The sequence below is a fragment of the Amblyomma americanum genome, chromosome 10 (assembly GCF_052857255.1).
Source record: "Amblyomma americanum isolate KBUSLIRL-KWMA chromosome 10, ASM5285725v1, whole genome shotgun sequence".
In the NCBI taxonomy this organism is placed as follows: Eukaryota; Metazoa; Arthropoda; class Arachnida; order Ixodida; family Ixodidae; genus Amblyomma; species Amblyomma americanum.
The window spans coordinates 132,276,143-132,302,139 of record NC_135506.1 but is presented as its reverse complement, the minus strand read 5'-3'; the positions used below and the strand labels follow the sequence as shown (position 1 = coordinate 132,302,139).

Below are 25,997 nucleotides of genomic sequence, written 5' to 3'. Positions count from 1 at the left end.
GAATTCAGCAAGCCAGGTTCACCATAAAACCGGCAAAATGTGAAGTGGGCTTTGAAGCCATTTCTTTTCTCGGACACAAGCTGGGGATGAGCCGCATCGCGACGAAAGACATCATGGACAAAATACAGCAGGCTCAGACACCGACGACCAAGAAGGAGGTACAGTCGTTCATGGGGTTAACGGGATACTACAGGGACTTTATTCCCGATTACGCCCACATAGCCGACCCGCTTGTCGAACTCACTAAGAAGGGGGCAAGCAATAGGCTAAATTGAACTGCTGAACATGAAAATCCTTTCGTGATGTTAAAAGCGTATATGGCAAAACCGCCCATACCGCTTGCTCCGAATCTGGGTAAAGAGTTTGTGCTTCGCACTGATGCATCAGACCGAGCTTTAGGAGCCGTACTCTTGCAAGAAGAGAATCGCGTGCTACATCCGGTATTTTTTGCAAACAATAGTAAATTTATGAGATGGAGATTGGCCTTGCAAGAATACTCATTTCAGGTGGAATTTATTAAAGGCAGAGATAACGTTGGAGCGGACTTCATGAGTAGAGCCAACTGAACAGCTCTTAGGTATCTCTGGGATGTATCTTGTTGCTGTTGCTGTGTTAATGTATCTCTGAGATTTATCTTGTTGTTGCTGCTGTTGTTGGTGTTATGTGATCATACAAGGGCGCGTGTTGTGGACACGAACATGTTTATTAAGGACTCTGTACGGAAAACGGCAGTGGTGTGTTAGTGTTCTGAAAACGCATTTTGGTGTGCTGTGTTAGCGGTGTGCGTTTGGTGTGTGCTGAGTCCAGATTTGCCGCAGAAGATAGTCGGCTGGCGGAATGGCTTGAAGATGAGGATGACGTGAGCAGCTTTTCATAGAAAAACTCTTGAGAGAGGCGGCCCTTGTCACATATATTAAGGAGCCTAAATTAAATTTTAAAGGAAAAAGGTGTGAAGAAGACGAAGTGGATTAACCGAAGAATAAAGAAGAGGAAGAAGAAGCATTCGGGGAGGTGGAGGGAGATGATTGGTGGAGAAGCATTCGGTAAGGTGGAGAGAGATGATTGGTGGAGAAGAGAACAAGACGACGACAAGGCATACGTGGACTAACACAGAGGCTATAAAAGGGCGAGTGAGAGCGAGGCCGGGGGGGGGGGGGGGGGAAGAGCAGAGAAACGGAGGCTCCGGCGGGCCAGGGACACTTTGGCTGGAAAAGAGCGTCGCTGGCTACTGCTCCGGTGAGCTCGCGTTCTACGGCAATGCATCGTGGACTTCCTGCCCTGCCTTAGCCCGTTCCGGGGAGTCAACAGAGGACGCTACGACCTGCTACGGCCAGGGGTGTCTCCAGCGGTGTTGCCACCCATCTGGGTGGTGCCCTCAACGCCAACAACACCGGCATCACCTTTACGGGCGCTTGGACCGGGAGCTTGTACGACGCAGTCAGCGACGCCGCCAGCGACGCCGCCAGCGACGCCAGCCCAAGCACGTCGAACGCCACTTCGATGCCGGCTACGGGATTCATACAACGCCGCAGCTACACCGAACCAACCGTGAGCACGAACGCCGACCGCTAATAGAACACTAGTAGTAGACGCTAGTTGCAGTGTGCCCGGGTCGTGTGTATTTATAATCTTTGTGTTTTGGGTTAGTTTTGTTAGTTTTGTGTTCTAGTGTGTGTGCCACGTAGGGTGTATTAAATGTGCGTTTGTGGGTGTACACCCGTCGCCTAGTCCATTATTTCGGTCCGAGTGTTCTCCGGAGAGATCTGTGACAGATATAGACCTAGACAAAGCGGCACAGCTCGCAGACGAGTATTACGTTCGCCTAAACCTCCAAAAGGAAAGGGAGAAACCTATTTAAAGAGAATCCCCGACCAAAGGGTGCCTCCAGCACGCCGGGATCACCGAGCAGAGGATGCGGGATCAAAAGGAGGAAATAGCGAAAAAAAGATTGAGTCACCCAAATCTGCCGATTCGCCGAAACAGCAGGCACCTGGAGCTCGCGCGTTTGAAGCGCGAAAACCCATTGTCTGCTATAATTGCAACAAGGAGGGTCACATCTCATTGAACTGCAAACGGCAAAAGATGGCTTTCGCGTGCATGCGGAGTCGGAGGAAAACCTTAAATTGCTGGAGCCATACATGCGGGACGTGGTGATAAATGGCAAGAAATTCAGAGCACTATGGGATTTAGCGGCTACAATGGATGTTGCTCACCCGTCCTGTGTTTCCTCCACGGACTACACTGGCGAATGCGCCTGGATTAAGCAGGTCGCCGAAGAACCGAGTGTATGCTCGCCTATAGCGAAGGCGACTCTAGAGGGGACTTTTGGCAGGCTAGACACAGATGCGGCACTTAGCGCAAACTTGCCGACACACTTGCCCTACCTGTTTTCGAACAAATCCGAGCAGCTGCTGAAAGAGAAAGGTCTCTCTTTCGCCTCGGGCTTGGCTTGCATGGCGCTAACACGCTCTCGAGCGCGAGAGTTCGCAAAGAAACTCGACTGCGCTCCGATAAATGAGCAGGTACCGAACCATTCTCCCTACCAGCCAAGGAATCATTGCAGGAAAACTGATCCGCCTAATCCGCATGAGCATGACCATGAAGATGTTCCCGAACCAGCGGTAGCTCATGAAATCCAAGGAACTGCTGATTCCGTAGAGAATGGGGCAACAGGAACCAACGCGAAGGGTTCAACATTAACACCTGCTTCGACTTGTTGGGAGGAGTTGACTAAGGTTGATAGGAAAGCACTCATTGCACAGCAGAAAAGCGACCCATCGTTAAGAGCTCCAAGCAATAAGGTGAGAGAGGGAGTGGCCAGAAAGAACATCAGCTTTCATGAAAAATCAGGCCTTCAGTATCGGAAATACTGCGACTCAAAGGGACGCGCATATGAACAACTCCTGTTGCCTGAGAAGTACCGGCAGCAGCTTCTAAAGCTCGCACACGGAAATGCATGGACGGGCCACCTGGGCATAAAGAAAACAAAAGCTAGATTAGCCCTCGAATATTACTGGCCTGGCTGCTGGAAAGATGTGGAGCACCTTGTTAATTCTATCGACGCCTACCAGCCGGTCGGCAAGTCGGCGGATAAATGGAGAGCGCTCATGACACTAGTTTGCATCAATACAGAGCCCTTTCGGCGTCTTGTAATAGATATTGTCGGCCCGCTGCCAGCGTCCAACTCTGGTTGTCGCTACATTCTGACCTCACTGTGCGTGGCAACCAAATTTTCTGAGGCCATTCCCTTCTAGGAGCTAAGTTCCGCATGTGCTAAAGACGCCCTTTTGTCAATTTTCTCTCGCGTGGGGTTCCCTGCAGAAATAAAAAGCGATAACGGGAGCGTGTTCACAAGCTGCTTGACAACACCGTTCTTTGAACGGTGAGGGATTAAAATAATCCGCAGTTCCATTCACCACCCTCATTCAAATCGAGTCGAGCGTATGCACTCAGTGCTAAAGCGGACACTTAGGTCTCTGTGTTTTGATCACAAGGGAGATTGGGAAGGCTGCATTCCAGCAGCACTCTTTGCAATGAGATCCTTTCCCCAGGACAGCACAGGATTTAGCCCAGCTGAACTAGTCTACGGGCGAGACTTGAGGACCCCGTTGCGCATGCTCAGGGAGTCATGGGAGGGTTACGGAGAGGATCCCTGTGTATTGGAATACGTTCAAAAGCTACTAGAAAGACTTGCGAAAACCAGAGACCTCGTGGAAGCAAATGTCAGAGCACCGCAGTCACTGTCTAAAGTGTACTACGACAGATCTCCACGCAAGCGCACCTTTCAACCTGGCGACCAGGTGATGTTGCTGCGTCCGTCAAAAAGGAACAAGCTTGAGGTGCAGTGGGAAGGGCCAGCTAAGGTGGTGTCCAAGCTTTCGGACACCAACTATGAGGTAAAATTTAATAACAAACACCATCGGATAATCCACAGTAATTTGATGACGCCTTATGTGCAGCGTCAGGCCATGGTTAACATGGCGCTGAACATTCCAGAGGAAGAGATCTCAGACATACCTTATATCCCACATGAGGACGAGCAAGCCGCGAATCAGCTGCTAAATGCAATCGACAGAGAGCCACTTTTGACGGAAAGTCAACGAGGAGACATGAAAAACGTCGTCCGCGACCTTGAGGCGGTGTTTTCAAACAAGCCAGGAAAAACAACCCTCATCGAACACGACATTCAGCTGTCCAGCGAACAGCCGATCAGGAGCAAACCGTACCGTGTCTCTCCAAAACAAAAGGAAATCATTCAGGCGGAGATCCGCCGTATGTGCAAACTTGGTGTCATAGTGCCCCGCGAAAGTGACTATACGTCACCAATCATTAATGTAGAGGTTCCAGGCAAGGATACGAGACCTTTCGTGGACTACCGGAGACTGAATTCAACCGCAGTGGACCAGACCTACCCCATTCCGAACATCGAGGAGAGGGATGAGAGAGTCGCTAAATCAGAATATATATCCACACTCGATTTAGTTCGTGGTCACTGGCAGGTGCCACTCACTGTGCGCGCCAGCAGGTACGCAGAATTCGTGTCCCCCGCGGGCACGTTTCGCCCTGTAATGTTGAGCTTCGGCTTGAAAAATGCTCCGTACTGTTTTTCAAAGTTAACGGACCAAGTGCTGCGGGGACTTGCAGATTTCGCTCTCCCCTACCTTGACGACGTGGCCGTTTTCTCACAAAACTGGGAGGGGCACATTGAACACCTGCGTATTGTGTTGAGCCGACTGCTTGAGGCTGGTTTAACGCTAAGGGCGAGAAAATATCTATATTGCCCATATTTTCTAAAGGCCTGGAAAAAATAATTAATGTCCGTATAGACAGTTTTTCGAAAAAACATGACCTAATTAGTGACTGTCAGTGTGGATTTAGAAAAAAGCGCTCTACTGAGATTGCTCTCTTGCTACAAAAAGATATGATCCTAGATTATTTTGAAAAAAGACTAATGACGCTAGGTATATTTTCAGATTTCAGCAAGGCTTTTGATTGCGTAAATTATAAACTACTTCTTTGTAAACTCGAGTCCTACGGTTTCTGTCGGACACCACTAAACTTAATTAAGTCTTATTTAAGCATACTCAGACAGTTTGTCCAAATACATGAAGAGAAATCGAGTAACCGACCGATAAAATCTGGTGTGCGGCAAGGTAGCATCCTTGGCCCGTTACTTTTTCTTTATTATATAAATGATATTGTAGCAATCAGTAATACCTGTAAGTTCTTTATCTATGCAGACGATTACACCATATACGTGGAAGGAAAGGATTTGGAAGCATTTTAAGACAGGCAAGCTCTGTGTGTTGTAGCCTTCAAGATTAGTCTGTAAAGAATAACCTAGTACTAAATGAATCTAAAACAAAATGTGTTCTTCGTGCAGCAGGGTCCCAAATAAAAGTGGCTGGAAACATTACTGTAGGCCCCTACTCAATCACAGTCGAAAAACACGTTAAAACTTTAGGAGTAATTTTCTCAGGAAACATGTCCTGGAATTAACATAATAATGCTATGTGTACGAAAATTCGCAAATCAGTTGGCGTGCTTAACAGAACCCGGCATTCACTTCCTGTCGCCATAAGAAAAAACTCATATACCATTCGTGAAAGACATAAGAGCGCAAACTGGCAACACGGACGAGGAAGGAAACAGGACGAGCGCTGCATCTGAATGATCTGCAGCTTGTGCAGGCTGACAAAGAAGGCGGTTTTGTTATAATACCGTCCGGATTGTACAACAAAAAGGCAATAGAAGCCGTCAAGAAGAACTTCAGGTCCGTGGAAGTGAAAACGAAGCAAATGAAGAAAGGTGCAGTGTCGTTTTGTGAGGAACTGCACCTGCATAAACTAGCTAGTGCCATCAGGAAGTGTGAAAAGAACTGCCTTTCAGTCTTTTTCTCGGCGAAAACTCACAAGCCGGAAATACCTTTCCGGACAATAGTAAGCGAAAAGGATACTTGGCAACGACAAATCAATTTTTGCTCATGAACCTGAAGACTCTGGAAATAGAAGACCCCTTTGGAACTAAGAACTCTGATGATGTGATAGCCTTCCTTCAGACTAATAGGAACATTAGGTCTGGTTTTTCCATTGATGTAGAAGATCTTTTCTACTCGGTTTCGCATCGACATCTCTTTGCTGCAGTGCGTGATTGCATTGATAGGCATGGAGCCACGGCTTTTCAAAACGCTTCTGGTTTGAATGTGGACAACTTCATGTCATTACTTGAGTTTTATCTGAAGGCCACTTTTATTGATTTCAATGACCAAATGTATCTACAAAAAAAGGGCATTTGCATTGGCTCGTGTGTCGCCCCGGTACTTTGTAATATATTTTTATCTGAAATTGACCGCTCCTTGAGTGAAGCACTTGACACGGATTGTATAGTCCACGTTTTTAGATATGTAGACGATTACCTGGTCCTGTTGGCAGATAGCGATTTTAGTTTTGACGAAGCAGTAGCTGATGTTTTAGGTACGTTTGGTCGAAACAGCATGGGCCTCACCTTCACTCACGAACTGCCTAGCAGTAATAACCAATTACAGTTTTCAGACCTCACCCTAACCTTTCACCCTTCACATGTTTGCTGGCGATACTGTCCACGCGCCCAGAAAGGTTTGTTGCCATTTCATTCAAACCATTCTAAGACCGTTAAGAGGGCTATCGCTTCCCAGTGCCTAGCGTCCGCACTAAAGAAGTCCTGCCACCATGTCATGCACGCCAGCTTTTCATCTCAGGTGTCCAGGTTGCAGAATGCAGGCTCCCCGGCTCCCCTGGTTCTCTCCGTGACGCAGACCTTGCTGAAAAAGCTGAAGGGCAGCAATGAAAACAACAAACCTCAAGAAAAAAGGCTGGAAAGGCCGGAAGTTGTACCCTACGTACACCACACCTCTCATAATCTCAAGAAGGTGGGCAATAAGTACGGCGTCAACGTGGTATTTTCAGCGCCGCGAAAACTAGCCGGAATGTGCTCACGTATTGGGAGAAAGGAAATGCAAAAGTGCGCCATCAGACACCGAACGCCACTTGTTGGCTGCAAGAAAGGAGTGGTTTACAAGTTCCCGCTTACATGCGGGAAGGTGTACGTTGGACAGACCGGCCGGTGTCTTAATGAGCGCCTGCTTGAACACAAGAATTCATTGAATAAGAAAGGAGCCCATCTTCCAGACCACTGCCAAGCATGCTCGAAAGAGAAACGTATAGTCTGCAAGCCCCGACTGCCTGAATGCAAAGTGCTACTCAAAAGCCGAGATAAGACCGAACGTGAGCTCGTGGAAGCCTTTTATATCAAGAAACGAGGTGACAATTGCATCAGTGATACTTCGGTTATTATTCGGCACAGTGAAATGACGTTTCTTGAGGCATATCTGTGAAAGGTAGATGTTTGTCAAATTGAGATTAAGAACATGAATAAGGTCAGAGGCTATATATACGCTCTTCCCTGAATAAACCCTTTTGAAAGAATGCAGCGCTCGTCCTGTTCCCTTCCTCGTCCGTGTTGCCAGTTTGCGCTCTTATGTCTTTCACGAATATGCACTAACAAGCCCAGTTGCAAGTACTTCTTAGTCATATACCATTCTCTTTTCCGTTCTCATCTCTGTTACTGTGTGTCAGTTTGGGGAAATACGACGTCCCAAAACCTGCATAAATTGACTATTTTACAAAAGAAAGCAGTACGAGCCATACAAAATGCACATTTTCTTGAACATACGGAAGGATTTTTTCAGACACTTAAAATACTTAAAGTGGCAGACGTGTATAATAACTAACTACTAAGATGCTATAAAAGTGCAGTCCATGGAGAACTGGACTCATTTTTACGAAATGCCAACCTCAAACGCTCCCACTACGTGTACTCATATAGACACCAACCCCCATGGCAAATACCATTCTCACGCGTAGAGTACGGTCAGAAACGGGCAAGTTGTACTCTACCTAAACTAATAAACTTCTTTCATCAACTAGGTATCGATGTATTTACACTAAATAATCGGCGCCTAACAGAATTATTCTTTTAGGTAATATGCATCACATTTTACTAGACAAAAATGAATGAAATATTCAATTACAAGTGCAAACGTGTTTTTCTGTGTTTCTTGTGTACTGCATGCATCTGCCTTCCAAGATTTACATATTTGATAACCATGTGCTATTTCGACACAGTTTTCTGTTACAACATAAGTTGTCATAAATCACAGATCTGAGTGGTATTTCTGTCTTTGTAACTCTTGATCAGCATCGATTACATGTTTTTTTTTCTTTTGTTATCAGTGTGTGTGCATGCGCGTTTTTTTTACATGTACTATAGCCTGTCGGTGCTCGAGGGGCGGACGGGGCTTTTGTCAAGCTGCGAAACTTGCAGCTTTTACTCCGCCGCCCTTTTTCACCACCTGTACATTTTGTTGGTGAAATAAATACTCATTGATTGATTGATTGATTGATTGATTGATTGATTGATTGATTGATTGATTGATTGATTGATTGATTGATTGATTGATTGATTGAGAATGCCACCTTGGGTGCGCCGAAGTGAACTATCTTGGGCACGGGGTTGTACGAGGCCAACGCAGACCTGCAGAACTTAAAGTGGTTGCCGTGGTGGAGTAGCATCGCCTAACCACAAAATCGGAACTCAGGGCTTTTCTTGGCCTATCAGGCTATTATCAGCAGTATGTAACGGACTACTCTGATTTAGCCAGCCCCTAACCGACGCGCTGAGAAAAGGTGAGCCTGCCAATCTTTTTTTTTGGGACCAAAAGAAAGAAAAGGCATTTCAGAGTCTGAAAACCGCCCTAAGCGAGCGCCCAATACTGGCAGCGCCAGATTTCTCAAAACCCTTTCTCATACAATGTCATGCCAGCGACCGCGGGTTAGGCGCTATTCTTTGTCAGGAAAGTGATGGCAGGCACACACGGCCTGTCCTTTACTTGAGCCGCAAGCTCAGCACGCCGAAGAGGCGTATAGCACGTCTGAAAAAGAATGCGCATGCCTCGTTTGGGCGATAGACGAACTGGCATGCTACGTCTCCGGGTCCTGTTTCACAGTAGAAACGGACCATTGCCCTTTCACTTGGCTGCACATCATGTGACCCAAAAATGGTCGTCTACTGAGGTGGAGTCTGGCGCTCCAGCACCACAGCTTCGAGGTTCGCTACAAGAAAGGCAAACTCCACACAAATGCCGACGGCCTAAGCCGAGCCTTTTAGCTGGTAAAGATTTTACCAAAAGGGGATGTCCCCCAAATGTTTAGTTTTGGAGATTTATTTCATATTCTTTTCCTTATAGAGAGCGTATATCTCCCACTTTCTTTGCAGTAATGTTGTTCATAATCAGGTAACATACCTAGGAGTACGTTTTCCTTCTTTCGGCCAAGGATAAGCAAGAGCGAGTGGTGTAACCTACCTTTACTCTGAGATATTGGGGCGGGCAAATTTGAACGCCGCGTCGGCCAAAATAAGTCACCGATTCCCGTACAGCGTGCCCACTAAGCACCAACCTGATTTCATTTAGTGAATTTTTTTTTCCTTCCGAGTGCACCTCGAGCGGGAGCACACGCCTTGGACAGGTGCCCTGTCTAAACTTCTCGTCGGGAGACACCATGTGTTCATTCTGGCAAAACATTTGATCTCTTCAAGTTTTAGTTGAAGTTTTTTAGCTAAGTGCAGTTTTGGTCCTGAGTTTTGGTCTGGCAGGATGAGTGGGTTCTGAGGGCGCTTGCTTTTGTCAGGTGTGGTTTGGCGTCTGTGATCCCTTTTGGCTAGCATTGCAGAGAATGTCCCAAAACGGCCATCTGACGAGGGGAATCGATGCCGAGCTTCGGCACAGAAGGTCATTCGAAGACTCCCAATGAGCATCTGGTTCCTTGCACGCCTAGTCAGCCGAGCTACGTGCGAGCAGTTTATCTTCCGGGCTCAATATCTGGCGGCGGAGGTGCTGTTGTGCTCGCGCTCCCTTCCTGCTGTTGAGTTCGGCGAATTTGCACATAGGAAGGATTCCCTGAAAACCACCGCGAAGATGAGTGAGCCCTCTGGAAGAAACGTGGCTGCAGGAACATCGAGTGCAGCGACGATAATAGCTTCCCCACGTGTTCGAACAGGCCATCGGGTGTAGCGACGACAGTAGCGTCCCCACGTGTTCGAACAGATCATCGAATGCAGCGACGTTAATAGCGTCCCCACGTGTTCGTTCCGGTCATCAGACGACAAAGTACAAGATCAGTGTTGCCCTCTTCAGTCACGCTGGTGTTGAACAATTGCCCGAGAGCTGCGCCTTCGACAGAGTTTCCGCGTTCCCGTTATGAGTACAAGATCTTTCAACCCCTGCTGGGAGACAGCCCGCATTCCTATGTCACGCAGGTGCCTTCCGGTTCTACATGGGCGCAGTCAGGACCCACGTGCGCGCCTACCTGGAGGCCGCGTGGACGACAACATGACCGGGTCCTGCTCCCTTTCCCTCGACCAAGCTGCGAGAGAACATCAGGACCGCCTTGCCGTGGGTGGTACCCTCCATGCCATCGTATGATTGGACATTCTTCTTCGAACAGTATTCTCCAGCTGTGGATCTGGGGAATACGAAGAGTATTTAACGAGCTGCTGGTTTGGTACAAGGAGAGAGCCCCCCCTTGAGAGACACCACATACTCCCGACGGCTAAGAAGCTCTCTTTACTGAGAAGACTCTCAGTTGCCCTACTTGTACATTATGTAAAGAGTCTTTGTATATAGTTTTCCAAGTTTCCTCCGATCGTCCTCGTCTCTTCTCCGGCCCAGTCACGATACCTGAATCCCAACAGCCGCCACCCATGTACACAATCTAGGCTTTCACTTCCACTACCACCCCTTTCTTAACTTTCTCTGAGGGGTAATCATTTCGTATTTAGCATCAGCACAGGCAAACTCATGCCACCGAGAGAGAGAACCGACACGATTGATAACGCAAAAATTTTGTCGTGCTGCTTCTGCTAAAATGCACTGTGAACGCTTCATATTCATGCACATGACTCAATCTCTTCGAAAGCAGAATTATCTTCGCACGATCGCGTTCCACCCTCACATCCCGACTTATTTTGGTGCACCTTCTCGACACAGACAGGTGCATATTCTGAACTGAGAACACAACATACCATCTGCTTGACGTGTCCTTTTCTGACTGCTGCAAAGAAGTTAGCGGCAACAAACGCGCCAGATAAAACGCTCGACGACCGGAGTCACCTCCGGCGGGCGCGGAGTTCCCGTCCCCCTAGTTGCAAAGACGCCAAGGTCCTTACTTCTAGCAATGGATAAACTCGTTGCCAACACGTTTCCGTTTCCACAGGCACCATCGACACAGGAACACTTAACCTTCTCCACGGCAGATTTCGCAAAGACGTCCGTCTGTTACAATCACCGTCCCCTCAAATTCGGTCTGATGGTCTCTGGTGCACTCAGAGATTGTCAAAATTAAATGCCTAGCGTCCAAGACGCAATTAACCCCCCGCAAAACAGCGAGAATTTCGGCGCAAGCAAGCAACGCCCATACTTTTATAGCCGAAGAGCTTTGCGTGGACCTCCACTCATGCCATGTTGCCAGACTTCGCAGCGCCCCTGAAGTTGAGTTTACTCGCGATTACCTTCAATTTTTCTATTACAATGTCTTACAATTATTGAATTTTCAAAATTTTCGCCACAGACAGGTGGACATGATACATGGGCTGTCGAAAAACACGCACACAAATCAAGCTTCCCAGTGCGCCTAACTAGGACACAAAGCCAAATTTTCTCTAGCCACAAGGATAATAGCGTTTTCTAACTGTAAAACTGATGTGGATATTTCTAACGAGCGGTTACAAATATCTAAATTAATCTAGGCGTCTATCTCTGGAAATTAAGAAGTTAATTATTGAGAAATGGCTGTGGTTTAGCTCTGGTTTAACCCGGAGTGACGCGATAGCTACATCTGGCCGAGTGGAACTCGCTCAGTCGAATTGCAAAGTCAATCTTTCGTCGCTCCGTTTCGCTCGGCGTTCCTTCTTCATCTTCGTCCCTAGACGTGGGTACACCGTCTCCCCCCCACTTGACACGGCGCATGCGCACAGCTTTTGTTGGCAGTTCGGTTTCGCCGGCGCACCACACCGGCAGCAGCTGCTCCGTGCCACATGACCAACCACGTTACCAACACCTAACTGGTCACGGGACTGCTCACGGGACCAGCCACGGTGCCACCAGGGAGCTCAAGGGGTGCCACGCAGCTCAAGGGGCGCCACGCTGGAGGCTCGAAGTGCTAGCGTAGTGTAGCTGTCGCTACAAAAATTGATTCACCAGCTTACTACTTAAAACGATTCACCAGTTTTCAGCTGTTGGGTAACACTGGTTATACTATGGTAAAAAAGATATATTTCTACCTCAAAAATTACGTAGTCTTCCCTGAAACACCTCGTGTATGGAAACTACGCGGGAGTTTTATGAACAAATAAAGAAGTTAGGCTTGTTGGTGCACTGTCGTTTCTAAATAACACTAAGAATGGCAAGGAAGCGTTTTATTGATATATGATCACACTCCGGGAGCATATAGTCAACGCTTGCGATATAGACTTACATACGCTATGTAATGTCTATACAAGAAGATTTAGCCCGTTTCACTGACAGCTTCTAGAGTGCTGACACGAATGCATGTTAGGAAACGTCTTCCAGACTCAAATCTTCGGCATATTGAACGCTTCTTGACTTCTTGTCTCCAGAACCAGCATTCGATGAGTAAGTATGTTGGCGAAAGCCTTGTTTATTTTGTCAGCCAATAGAAACCTTGTCACTGCTTTGTTTACCTTGTGAATAATTAGGAACGGATGTGGGTAGGTCATATTGAGGTTAAAGTGGTGTAGGTGAGCAGTTTCTCCCATTTAAGGCGTTAAAAGAACTGATACTTACTGAGGCACTGGACATCCTCAAACCGGAAGCACAATGAACTGCTACGGTGTCCTGCTTTTAAGGCGCACCTTAAGCAGCATGGTGTTGGGGTTCAATCGTTATTAATTAGCACTTCTGCTACTGACGGCCGACTGAGGCAAAATTGAAGAAAACTGTGCATGGAGACGTTTCTATTCAAATTGTCACAATTTCTGGACGCTTTCCTTGGTATTAGTGGTTATGCAAAATGTAACGCTAATGATTCCCTCGAGCCAAGGCGACTGTGCGAGCTTCCAGGTGCACTGTTTATTGGAACGCCTAAGGATGGTTAGCTAAAACTGTAATCTCAGAACACTGGCGTTCTCCTTGTGGACTACATCAGCTGCACATCTGGCCGCTTATTTTTAAGGCATAGTCACGTAATCGAGTGGCCTGAAATGTGCCAAGGTATGAGGGAACGTGGATAGTACATCGGCTGGTAACAATAACAAGCGACTGCGATCACGAGAGAAATCAACAATACACATTATTCAAAGAACTCCTGTCCCCAAAAATTACGACGTGAAGTGGTTGCCACCGCGTTAGACTGAATGCCAGTGTGGCAGATCCTCTTGGGTGCCTGAAGAATCGACAAACTCATTTTGCATTTCAAATTGGTCGCTGGTGGCGACAGTTGCGTTCATTTTTCTTTTCTTGCTTATCATACCTCGGTTTTGTGGTAAGAACAGTTCTCTTGTTCAATATAACGCAGTAACCTTATCGAAACAGACCAACTTCCATTCGTGTCGGTGTCCCTTAAACGTCTAGTGATCATGAGTGTCACTGCAGCTTGCTCTTTGACTCAATATTAGCCGTCTATTTGAGCATCATCTCCGTACATGTTAGACCATCAGCGCGTATTGTTGCTTTTTCATTCAGAAACGCCGAGTGGACGCAGGATATCTGTGTGACGCTGTGCTGCGCCTGCCTCGCCCTCAGTTCCGTCATGTGCGTCGCTCTCATCCTGGCGTTCATCACTTCACGTGAGACCTCCCCTGTCCTTGGGGCAGCCACATTACTTATGATACCAGAGACTTAATGTTTCTGATTCTATCGCATCCGCTTGCCTGCGCTGTCCTTCGGAAGTGATTTGGCATATTTTGTGAAAGAGTCGAGCCAATAGCCTCGTCTTGCCTAAAGTCGGCGGTGCCCCGGTTTTTTTTCAGAGGCTAACATACTCGCATCTCAGCCTCACCGTTCTATTGCCGAACCAGCCTTTATCGGCTGCTTAAGTTCTAATGCATGGATTATTAGATTTAAAGCAGCTAGCAAAAAAAAGAGAGCTATGCGTATGCATTACTGGTATCCACTCCTGGGATTACTTATACTTGTTCTAAGAAACAAATAAAAGAAAAAAGAATTTACATGAGGGAGATCCAAGTTCGAGCTGGCAGGTATGCAGTTGACCTGTTCAACGATAACGAAATCTGAAAGCTAATTTGAACCACCAGAAGCCTGATATTTTTAGATTTACGGTGCACGGGCCTTGGACAGAACTGTTATAACGCAATATCTTTAGCTGTTCCATTCGGCGGAAAACCAGGTGGTTTTGTCGTCGTCGTCGGCGGTAAAGGCAGTCTGAGCGAAATGTTTTCACCAAAGCAGTCTTGATGGGCCGGCTAGTTCACGTGACCTTGTGAATAAGCACAACCTGCCCACTTAGTTGTGGCTAAGCTACAGCAGCATCAGGTGCAGTTAAAGACTGGTAGCGAGAGGCTACTCCGGGCGAGCAACCTGGATCTCTCAAGTCTCACCAGTGGCTGTGTTAGAAACAGGCACCTCCCGAGGCAGAGGCGCCTTCGGTTGCATTACTGTGACAGGGCCGGCATGTAAATTCCCAGCAACTTACAAATGCAAACTAGAGGATGTCCAATTACACGTACGTAGGCATCGAAGACGTTCTTGTGATCTTCTGAGGTGAATATTCTGAGGATCGATGAGAGTGAAGCCATCGCGAACGTCCCAAAGTTCGCCGAAGAAACCAATCGTCGTTCCAACTGCCCCTGCCCAATCTACTCCAGCAAATCGAAGGCGTGGACCATGCGTTCCACGCCGACATTACGGTGTGGACGGCCCGAGCCGGGTCCGATGCCTTGATGGAGGAAGACTTGCACTGAGCGCAAACGACCGTGCACGAGTACGCAAAGTCGTGCGCACTGAGCTGAGCTCCGCAGAAATCAGAGCTGCTCATGATCCAACCGGGAAAATCCAAGAAGGAGCTGGCGCCGAACGTGATCATCACCATCGACGGAACAGCCATCAAGCCAACACAGCAGATTAGGGTTCTTGGCCTACTACTTCAGAGCGACGGGAAGGCACACGCGGCCGTCACAAAGATCAAGGCTGCAACCGAACAGATACTTAGTATGCGTCAGAGGGTATCTAACAGAAACAGAGGACTTAAAGAGGGCGATGCCTTGCGCCTGGTACGTGCCTTCGTTGTGTCGCAGGTTACCTACTCCGCCCCGTATCTCCAGCTGACGAAGGCAAATAAGGACACCCTAAACACGATGCTTCGTAAGGCAACGAAGCAAGCACTGGGCATGCCCATATACTCGTCCACGCAAAGACTGCTAGACATGGGCGCCCACAACACGGTGGAGGAGCTTATCGAAGCCCACCTCTCTAATCAGAGTTTCCGGCTCAGTCACACGGAACACGGACGAGCCGTCCTACGCAAGATAGGATGGCAGATCGAGCCAGTACCCATCAAGGCGGCCCTTCCGGAAGACTGGAAGACGACCATTCAGAACAAACACCTTCCCCGGAACATGATGCCGGGCAAAGACGACGAGAGGAGCACAGCGCGGGCCAAAGCCATAGCCCGGAAGCTGGAAGAGAACCCAAGGGTCCTCTACGCGGACGCCTAGCTTTGAAAACACAGTAACTGCGCAGCTGTGGTAGTTACGACAAAAGACAGGCTGATCGTCAGCGCGTCCCTGAAGACAACAGACCCCGCAGTTGCCGAAGAAGCGGCCGTGGCCCTCGCACTCGCACAGCCGAACGTGGACACCGTGGTCACCGACTCAATGACAGCCTACGGAAGCTTACGCAGGGGGGTAATCTCCTCGTTATGATAAATCAAGGCGCTCACAAACAATGACACAGAGGGGACACAGCGCTTAACAAACAATGCCACAGAGGAGACACAGCGCTTTGGGAGCGCTTGGATTTATCATAAGCGTAATCTCCTCCGCGGCCCGAGCCATTCAATCCAAGTGCAAGCCCCCGGGAAGAGCCATAGAGCTCGTGTGGGTCCCGGCTCACTCGCAGGTAGCAGGCAACATCATCGCCGACTTCTATGCCCGATAAATGTCAATCCGGTCCGAGCACGAGCCGGAAGAGCTACCGCACCCGGTTACCAACTTTCAAGACATTACACGTATGTACCGAGAGGAAATGTGCAGAATGCCAGAACCGCACGCCAAACTCAACAGGCAGCAGACGATCCTGTGTCAAGCACTGGCGGGATCGCTTGCGCATCCCGTACTGATGAACCGCATGTACCCTGCGGAGCACGATATGCTCTGTCCTTTTTGCAAAAAAGAAAAGGGCACCTTGCTACATGTCTTGGCAGAGTGCACAGAACTGAAGACCCCCGCTCCTCCCCTTCCCCTCAACACCCCTAATCCCCAACCCCTTGAGCGATGGGAAACCTTGTTATCCCGCCACACCCTACCGATTGAGATCGCACTTACGGACTGGGGCCAGGAGCTGCTGGGAACATATGGGCCCCGTAACTAGGGAACCACCCCGTCTCGTGCACCACCGATTTAATTCGGGCCGAAAAAATGTTGATTCGTCATCCTTTGTTAACGAGCCGGTATTCTTCGCTGATGTTCGTCAGCAGCACTACAGCTTGAGCATAGCGGAAATGTGCAATATCTATTGCAATGCCGATTCCTCGCTCTAGAAGCAACTCCATGTTCCGCTCGATGTGAGCTTCCATGTTCTTGGCATCCGTGGCACCTATAGGGTGACAACAGCGCTTGATCAAAATGAGACGCTCGCGGGTTCATGTACAACACTCAGGGCAGCATGCTGCTCTATAGTTGTCATTGAAGGGACAGCTTCTTGTGTCGAAAACGTGATGACATTGGATCGAAGCTCGATTATCGCCTGATGTTCATTTAGAAAATCCATGCCCAATATTACGCCGCGAGAACATTGCTGTAACACTACAAAGGTCGCAGGATAGGAATTTCCCTGGACAGTCACTCGCGCTGTGCATTTTATCTTCCTGACTGCGTAATGAGGTGTGCACCTGGGGTGCGAATTTGTGGGCCATTCCAAGCGGTCATGACATTCCACAGCTGCGCCGCAAATGTTTCATTCATCTCTGAATAATCCGCCCCTGTGTCGACTAGAGCGGCAACTTTCAGGCCGTCGATAGATGTCCAGGCTCTTCAGTTGCAGGTCATCCTCGACATCGGGTCAAGGCTTCATCGGGTACGTAGATCGCGGATAAGGCGTGTCGTAGGGAATTTTATGGGTGGGGGCGTCATTGAGAAGTATGGTCGCTTCGAGGTCGAGCTCATTTTTGTGTGCGACGTGTGCATGCGGCGTCTTCGTGAGGTGTGGCCATTGAAAGTTATCTGTTTCGTTTGTGAGCATTTTCATCTGCAAAGGTTCCTTTCTTTATTTTACCCTGTGGGGGCAGGGGGACCTTCCGCGTGGAACCGCTGCGTATCTGCGGCCCGGCCACACAGAACTTAGCGTGGACGGTGAAGGCGAGCGGGAGACGGCTAGATGACACGCGCTCCACTCAGCGCAGCTACTCGTCGATATCGCGCGATCTTTGACGGGACGAAGTCTTGGACAGCAATTGAGAAGTCATGCACGCCCATCTTTTTGTAGGGACAGTGCCGAAGAATGTGGCCAGGTTCGCCGCAATGTAAGCAGAGCGGGCGGCGCTGGTCGAGGGTCCTCCAGATGTCGTCTTTTCTAGGGTGAGCTTGCAACTGAGTTGGCCGGCTGGCGATTGGAATATTTGGGGCAGTGTATTCAGCTCCTGGTGCTGAGTGGAAAAACGCCTTTGTCCGCGCACCGTGGCGGCGTAAGTAATGGCCAGGGTTGTGCGGCCGTAGGAGTCGGGGTGCCAAATGCCTGTGGCACTTCTCGCACCACATACATGAGGTCAGTGCTTGAGACTGTGGGGAAGTCTCCTCAATCATGCAGGCTTCTTGTATGAATTCCTCGACGGTTTTTGGCGATTGGCGGACGTGGCAAAAAATTGTTCTTTTACGCCGCGCATCAAGAACTGAGCTTTCTTTTCCTCGGTAATCTCGGGGATAGCATGACCAAAGAGGCGCTTCCTCTCTTTGACGTTACCGTAGAAGGGCTCGTTCCGAAGCTGTATACTGGAGGAGTCGTTCGGCTCTTTCTTTTCTCGCGACACTGGCAAATGCCTTCAAAAGTTCCTTCCTGGACAGCTGCCATGTTGGGACAAATCATGGTTTTCATGCCACGTACGTGCTGAGCCTTCTGGCTGAAAATACGTGTCCGATTTTCGCCGCGTCATCCGAAGTGTAAAAATAAGCTACGCGCTCAAATTGGTCCAACCATTCCCACGCAGTCTTCGCCCAGGGATTCATTGAAAGTTTGCGGCACCCGCGGCTGCGGGAGTGTGATCGGGGTCGACATCTGTGGCGAGCCTGTGGTGCTCGTTGCAGCGTCTTTTCCCTGTCGAGTGTGGTCTGGTAGGGTTTCAAACCCAGCTTGCGCCCCTTGGAGACATCGGCTGGCTCGGTGAACTGGTGACACGTCCTCCGGTGTGAAGCGCAGAGGGCAGGCGTCACGGATTTCAGGGTGTGTCAGGTACATGGACGGCTACCCCGCACTTCCACCAGATGTCGCGTAGTAGTGACAAGTCCAGCGTGCAGGAAGAGAGCTAAAAGGGTTTCTACCCCAAATGATTAGGCTGACTTGCGCCCACAACGAACTAAATGACTCGGCGGTGGCGTAGTAACAAGCGTGCTGGGGGTCGTCGAACAGAATGCCGGTCGCTCTCAGCACCACTCAATTTAATGGCCCACTACCACTACACCAAATTTCCGGCGAGCGAAGCAGATTCACTTCATCGGAAAAAAAAGGTGTCTGTTCGCATCTGTTGACGCCCGGGAGAGGCGGAACCACGGCGCCGCAGCTGTTTTTCGCTTTTCCACGCAGTTCCCGGCAACGACGCCACCGCTTGCGGCGTACAGAGATATGGTTAGAAAAGAGCATAAATCGATGCTCTCTGTGTTCCATAACCGTATACACGCTTACGTGGGTTAAACGCAGGCACATTCCCATTTTTATTTGAGCATCTGCAAACAGACGCGCAACAACAAAAAGCCCAGCCTTGGGGCGCCATCTGTTTATCAGGAAGGGAACCACGACTACCAACAAAATCAACACTCCTCTTAAAGGGCCACAGAAAGGGGTGCTTGAGCTTGGCTTTAAAATGATTGCACTATGTAGAGTACAGGCCACCGAGCGTCCATGCCGCGTACCTGACCTCAGAAGCGAGCGGGAAATTTACAATACATTTTTAAAATACCCGCTTTCGCACCTCGCGGCGACGCGCGGTGCCGTGCTTTCGCACGAAAACCTGGCAGACGACATCAAATCTTGGTAAAGACGTCAGCAGCCGAGCGTAATCATTGGTTCACAGCGCCAAATTCTTGCAGGCGTCACGCGCTACCGCGGCCGAGGCCACTCCGCGCGCGCTGCAGCCGGCGGAGGTAAGGGAGGGGCCGAGTCAGTGGGTCCGGCGGAGGACCGCCGCCGTTTTGGCGTGCGAGAGGAGAGGGAAAGGCGCGTAGTCGCGGAAGTTCAAATTTTGTCTGCATATAACTCAGCTTCCACAAAACGCATTGAAATAATTCTTGCTGGGGGATAATTACGAACCGTCGTCTTTTAACATCCCAGACATATCGCACCTTTATTGAGACACCCTTTCTGGGTCCCTTTTAGCCTATTAGCCGCAAAATCGTCACTTACAAAGTAAAGCAAATTTATCACTTAAACGTTTTCTTATGGGTGAGGTGAGACGAAGTGATGAACCGGTGTCCCATTTACGGCCAGTGAACTCGCTGAAAAAGGCAGTCACGACGACGAACTCATTCCGGGGCAAGGGGTCCTGCTTCGCAAGGCGCCGCCATGTTTGTCGCCGCGGAATTTCTCCGGCGGCGGAAATCGGTCCCGGACCGATCGGCTTCGCTGCGATGCTTTGCGCCTTGCGTCGGCGTCAAATCGGTCAAATCTGGCCGAGTCCCCTTCGTTCGCCGGAAATTTGGTGTAGCGCGAATGAGCCTTAAAGCTTATAGCGAACTTTCGAGATAAGCCTGCAAAGTTACCACAACGTTCTGGAGCAATGTAGAATGGACTCCGCCTTTATATGGTCAATCGAGAAAAATCTGGTCTCGTCCTGCATCTCAAACAAAGCGTGAAAACTGCGTCCCGGCAGCTTTGAAGAATGAATCAACACTACAAAGATTCGCGCCCATATATTTACAAAGGGGTGAGAATGGGCAAAACAAAAGCGAATGCAGCTATTTAGAGAGACGTGTCGCGTTTAAAAAAGCCGCGGCAGCACAGTATGTGGTTCCATGCGGGCGAGCAGGGCGCCTCCATGTTGCCAACGTTAGAGGTTTATAGCATATCGTTATCGTGTTTGTGTTGCCGCTTACCGTATTTCCGGACGCCGTACATTCCGGTTAGCGCTGCGCACGCAAAAAGACGTTTTAGAATACCGTCTCTCCCGTAACAAGATACTGTAAGGCTAAAATAAGCGATGACGATGGCAGATGCCCTAGCTTTTGTTAAAAACAAAAATACGGATGTATTCCTAGCATTTATGTGCCGTGAGATGCTACTTGTACTTTATTATTTTTCTCTGCATATCGTGAGCAGCACGGGCACATTTAAAAAGCGGCTTTTCAAATGCACCCGTGAGGCCAGGCACCTTGCTCACCCAGGCCAGTAGAGAAATTTAGTGCGCAGAACACAGTAAGCTTAAATACGCACCGCTCATTGCACTGCGAACGCTGTAAAAAAGATCAACTACGACACCTTTTATTTGCCGTGGCGCAGCTTTGCTTCTTTGGATATTTGGCTCACTGGTTTGGATGTACAGACCGTGGCGCCGCCAAGTCACAGTAAGTCACACCGCGTCAACTCTGGGATGGAGAAATGTTTATTTTGTGCACCTCTTGATGAATATGGTAACGGAATTACCAGTCCTTTTTTTTCTTTTTCGGAAGAACACTATAAAGATGTAGGTAAATGTTAAAGCGGACACAAAGCTGAAGAAGTGCTGTGCTGTCGTTTCTATTTTACCTATCCACACGTAAGAGCACTATATGCACGACATATAGTCAAGCTTCACTGCTGGAAAATTGCCAAATTATCTCAAAACCATGGACGGTTGTTACTAAAACTTATACGTATGAGTGAAAGTATGCGAATTAAATGCGAATGCCTTCATTTATGGCGAAAATTATGCCGAAGGATGTGGCAGTGGTGCTATATTTGAACCGATGCGGCCGCGCAGTGCGCCATGTTTATTTACGCGCGAACGCTACCTCTTCGCAGCGCTATAAAAGATTCCGTAAATTGCTAGCGGCCCGGAAATGGCCGTGCCTGCGCGGGTGTCCGAGCGCAGATGGAGCGGAAAATTGTCCATCTAAACACTACGCGCGGAAAACATGAAAAACACAAGGAGAACATTACGGACAAGTAGGAGTGCAAAAGCAACTGATGCTGGTCGAAGGAACACTCTGGGTTTTTTGCGCAAAAGACACGACACAAAAGAAACGAGGTAGACAGGACATACTCGCAAGGAACACCTCTCACTCAGTGAGCATACGCCAGGGAATTCAGCATGTGCCAACAACATAAAAACCCAAATCAACAACATGACGTAGCTGTACGATAAAGATACGGAAGAAACCAAGAGAAGCACTAGACAAAAAACCTAAACCCATCGGGTGACCGAAGCACGCAATCGGCTCATAAAAAAGGCTAAAACTGCATGAAAACTTTGCCACTTCGGCTAACAGATACCGAGGAATTTGCGTTCTTTTTCCAGCAATATCACCAATTTAGACCTGGCACACAAGTCGCTACCTGCGGCGATTATGTTCGAGGCCTCCAATATCTCTCTATCAACCTTTTTTTTCGCGCCCGATGATACTTGTCGCACCCAAGTTGAGCACACAACCTCCGTCGCAGTCCTTGCATTTTGTGCATTGCAGGGGCAGGTTCGAACCATGACCCGCTCTCAGTGACGCCGCGTAGTCGCGCAACCTTTCGTTCACGCATTTCCCCGTCTGTCCGCCGTAAATCCGGCCGCAGCTAAGGGCAATGCGATATACGACACTTGTCGCACAATTAACAAACCTAGTCCGGTGGTTGATCCCACAGGAAGTTTTCGTCGTGCTCCCTTCATCAACAGGCCTGCACAGCTTGGAAACCTTATGCAGAGTGGAAAACACGAGACAAACGCCAGTCTTCTGGCCTACCTTCTTAAGATTGTGCGGCACCCTGTGCATATAAGGTATCACCTCGAAGGCCTGTTTGGAAGGATTCTGTTTTCGAGTGCACAGTCCACCCACCGGTTTCTTCTTCTTTTGGTATTTCTACTAACTTCTACAAACTTTCATCAACCCTATGTCCACGCGACTTAGACAAGGCGGACCGGAGACACGAAGACACCAAGCTCCTTTGAACTAACTTGGAATGGCAGAATGTCAAAGGTAGGATAGCATTCTTCGAGCTCGGCATGTAGGCTCAAGAGACGTGGTCGACCCCAGAAACAGCCGCAGGTCATGAAACTGAATACACCCACGTTTTGGAAGTTCAGCAGTGAATCTCAGCGAATTTGAACAACACCACCGCATCTGCGACACAGTCCAGCGCAATATCAACAGGGACCATAAGAAACACCAGAAAGTCGTCTACATATCTGTAAATTTTCACCACCACCCTCTCCGCAGAGCTTAATTCCTGATCCAGCCTTCTACCAGCACGCCATCTTGAGCTGGGAGGACTGGGAGGTCCTGCTTATGTCTGCAGACCCGACATCGCAGCTTGCTGCGGTGACTCGGGCTGCCGACGTCATGTCCCGGCATGACCTACTTGATGCAGTGCGGGACCGCGCAGTGGCCCAGGGACCCAGCTGGGTCTAAAACTCAATTGGTCAATAAAGTTTTTCTGTCTGTCTGTCGGGCCACGAAAATTTTGGCCAGAACTGCAGCCACACATGACCCTATGCGCATACTCCCCTTTTGAAGATACAGACTTACGTCGTAACTAACAATTGTGGATTACAAGTGGAAATTAAGCAACTGCAAAAAATTGTCAGAGACGACACAGGTGTTCTGAAAACTAATGCATCTCGTACTCTCTATTAACTCGTGTACAGCAGATGACAACTCATTGGGCGGTATAGAATAAAACAGTTCTTCCGCGTCCGCAGCTTTTGCACAGAAATCCCTTCCTCCAAGGCAGCAACAACCATTTTCGAGTTTGCGACCTTGCAGGGGTCTTCCAGGGTCAGACTACTAAGATGATGCTCTAGGAACCTGCTGACCACGCAGCTCTTGCCAGCTCTCCCGTTCCGTGACTATCGCTCGCAATGGGCAAACCTCCTTATGAGATTGAGAGTATGAGACAAAAGCGTTACCTTTGCCATCCTTCACTTCATGCGCCAGCTTGTCCAGCTTCTGATAGTAGAGCTACCGCCCAAGACTTGGCACTGACCGATTTAAGTCTCGGAGTCTTGAAGTTCTTGTTAATGGCTTCAATAGTCTTCATCTTGTACATACTGGTGGGGAGGACCGGGAAGCTTTCTTTGTCAGACAGCATCGATGACAAGTCTTTGTCCCGAAAGTGCCAAACTATTCCCGAGAGTTCCGAGCAATGGTGCCGCTTAGGTGTAAAAGTTAGGGCCAACACGTCAACGCATTCAGGGAGTCTCCCTCCCTAATGTTTGCCTTTCCCGAGATCCTGTGGATGCACCGGAGTAGTTCATGCTTGTCCAGCGTGGAATAGTGGCAGGACTCTGGGCCACACTTGAGAACGCCAGCCACCGCAGTCGGGAGCTTCATGCCCCGAAGGTGAAAACGGAGCAAGGACCTAAATGGTTTGTCTTTACCTTCCTGGGTAGCGAAGGGCGAACATTGTGCCTCACGAAATCCGGCACGTCGTCAGACGTCCGTCTGTACTCACTCAGAAGCTCTACGTCCAAAGGCCCTGGGCCAAGCCACCGCAAGCATAATATCTTTAGCCATTCGCTAGTAGCCGTACCTGCCGCGAACATTCGTACTTGAGAGTCCTACATATCTTTTTCCAGCGACTGACAGCCAGCACCGCGGAAACCGCCATCAACGCGGCAACGACCCTCTCGAAGGCAGTAGGCGCAGGACCTCGCTCTGCATGTCGCAGAAGCGAAAATTGCAGAACACACAGCACATTGCTCACCGAGCGGAACAGTACACAAAAAATAGCCCAGTGCTGGAGAAATAGAGTCATAGACATGGAACGGTGCGGGGAGGGGGGGGGGGGGGCTGCTGGCAAGAGCTTGTCACCAGGTAACTACAGCGCCGTCTCAATAGTCTTAACGCGGAAGACCTCGACAAGATCTCAAACTCGGGAATGGTTGTGGCTGCCTTGGAGGAAGGAAGTTCTGTGCAGTTTCTGCGGACGCAGACGAACCATTTTATCCAAGACCGCACAATGAGTTGTTCCCTGCTGTACGCGAGTTGATGGAGAGTACGGGATGCATTAGTTTTCAAAACGCCTGTGGTGTGTCTGTATATTTTTTTAAGTTACTTAGATGCTACTTGGAATCCCGAATTGTTACTTACAACAACAACCGTAAGTTCAAAAGCGGGGTATGTGCATTGGGTCCTGTGTGGCTCCAGTTATTGCCGAAATTTTCATGGCCCAATTTGATAGAAGTCTGGAGCTGGAACTAAGCTCTGCGGATGTAGGGGTGGTGAAACTTTACAGATATGTAGACGACTTTCAGGTTTTTCTTAATGTCACTGTTGAAAATTCCCTGGACTCTCTCGCAGATGCGGTGGTGGGGTTGTTCGCGGGTTGCTCTAATTCCCTGAGATTCACTGTGGAACTTCCGAAAACTGAGTGAATGCAGTTTCGTGACCTGCGGTTGTTTCAGGGGTCCACCACGTCTGTTCAGGCTACATGCCGAGGTCGAAGAAGGCAAATTTACTTTTCACAACCTTCCATTCCAAGTTAGTGAAAAGGAGCTTCGAGTCTTCGTGTCTACGGTCCGCCTTGTCTTAGTCGCGTGCACGCAGGGTTGATGAAAGTATTTACAAGTTAGAGGAGCTACCAAAAGAAGAAGAAACCGATGGATAGACTGTGCACTCGAGAACAGAATCCTTCCAAACAGGCCTTCGAGGCGGTACCTTACATGCACAGGGTGTCGCACAATATTAACCTAGAGATGTTAACGGACAGGTTAACGGACTAGATTGCAAGGAATCACAACCGTAGCAGGGGACGGCAGGAAGTTAGGTGACGACAAAATACAACCTGGGAAACATCAACTGTTACTATTCCTCAATTTTCATCAGGCCTTTGCTAAAAGGCTACCAAGAGGCCCACCGCAGCTTCTGAATACCAGTGGGCGAGCGCATACGTTTGCAGGATTTCTTGAACGGCCTGCTTTGCGCCTGCAGCCAGCCTGGAAGTGTTTAAAAATGCCAAGCACTTGGGTCGGCAGCTTCACCTTTATCGTCATAATCATGCCTTCCTTTCCTGTTCTCGTTAACATGCGAAACGCTTGTCTCTTCTTAGCAAATGCCGACGTGAAGGGTTCGGCGAAGGTAGCCTATATCTTAACGTTGAACCACTTTCTAACTGATATAGCTCTTGACATGTGTAGCTTCCCATTCAGAATCATCTGTCATAGAATCACTTAAGGCGCGTTGTTGGGGTTATACCACGCAGAATTGGGTGTCGAAAACGCTATCATTCTATAAAAAATACATCGATTCATCGAGAACTTAACGACACAACTGAAGCCCCTGAGTGTGGAAGCAATGTTTCAAGTAATGATACGACAAAA

At 48.9% G+C, this 25,997-nt stretch overlaps 1 protein-coding gene across 1 annotated transcript in view; it reads left to right on the top strand.

The window, feature by feature from the left end:
* The first annotated feature begins 15,105 nt into the window (after nucleotides 1-15,105).
* LOC144108720 (uncharacterized) overlaps nucleotides 15,106-25,997 on the top strand; it is a 75,572-nt gene continuing 64,680 nt past the window's right edge. Inside the window, exon 1 of the mRNA XM_077641889.1 lies at nucleotides 15,106-15,280. Coding sequence (XP_077498015.1) covers nucleotides 15,106-15,280 — 175 coding nt within the window. The remainder of the gene's footprint in view (nucleotides 15,281-25,997) is intronic.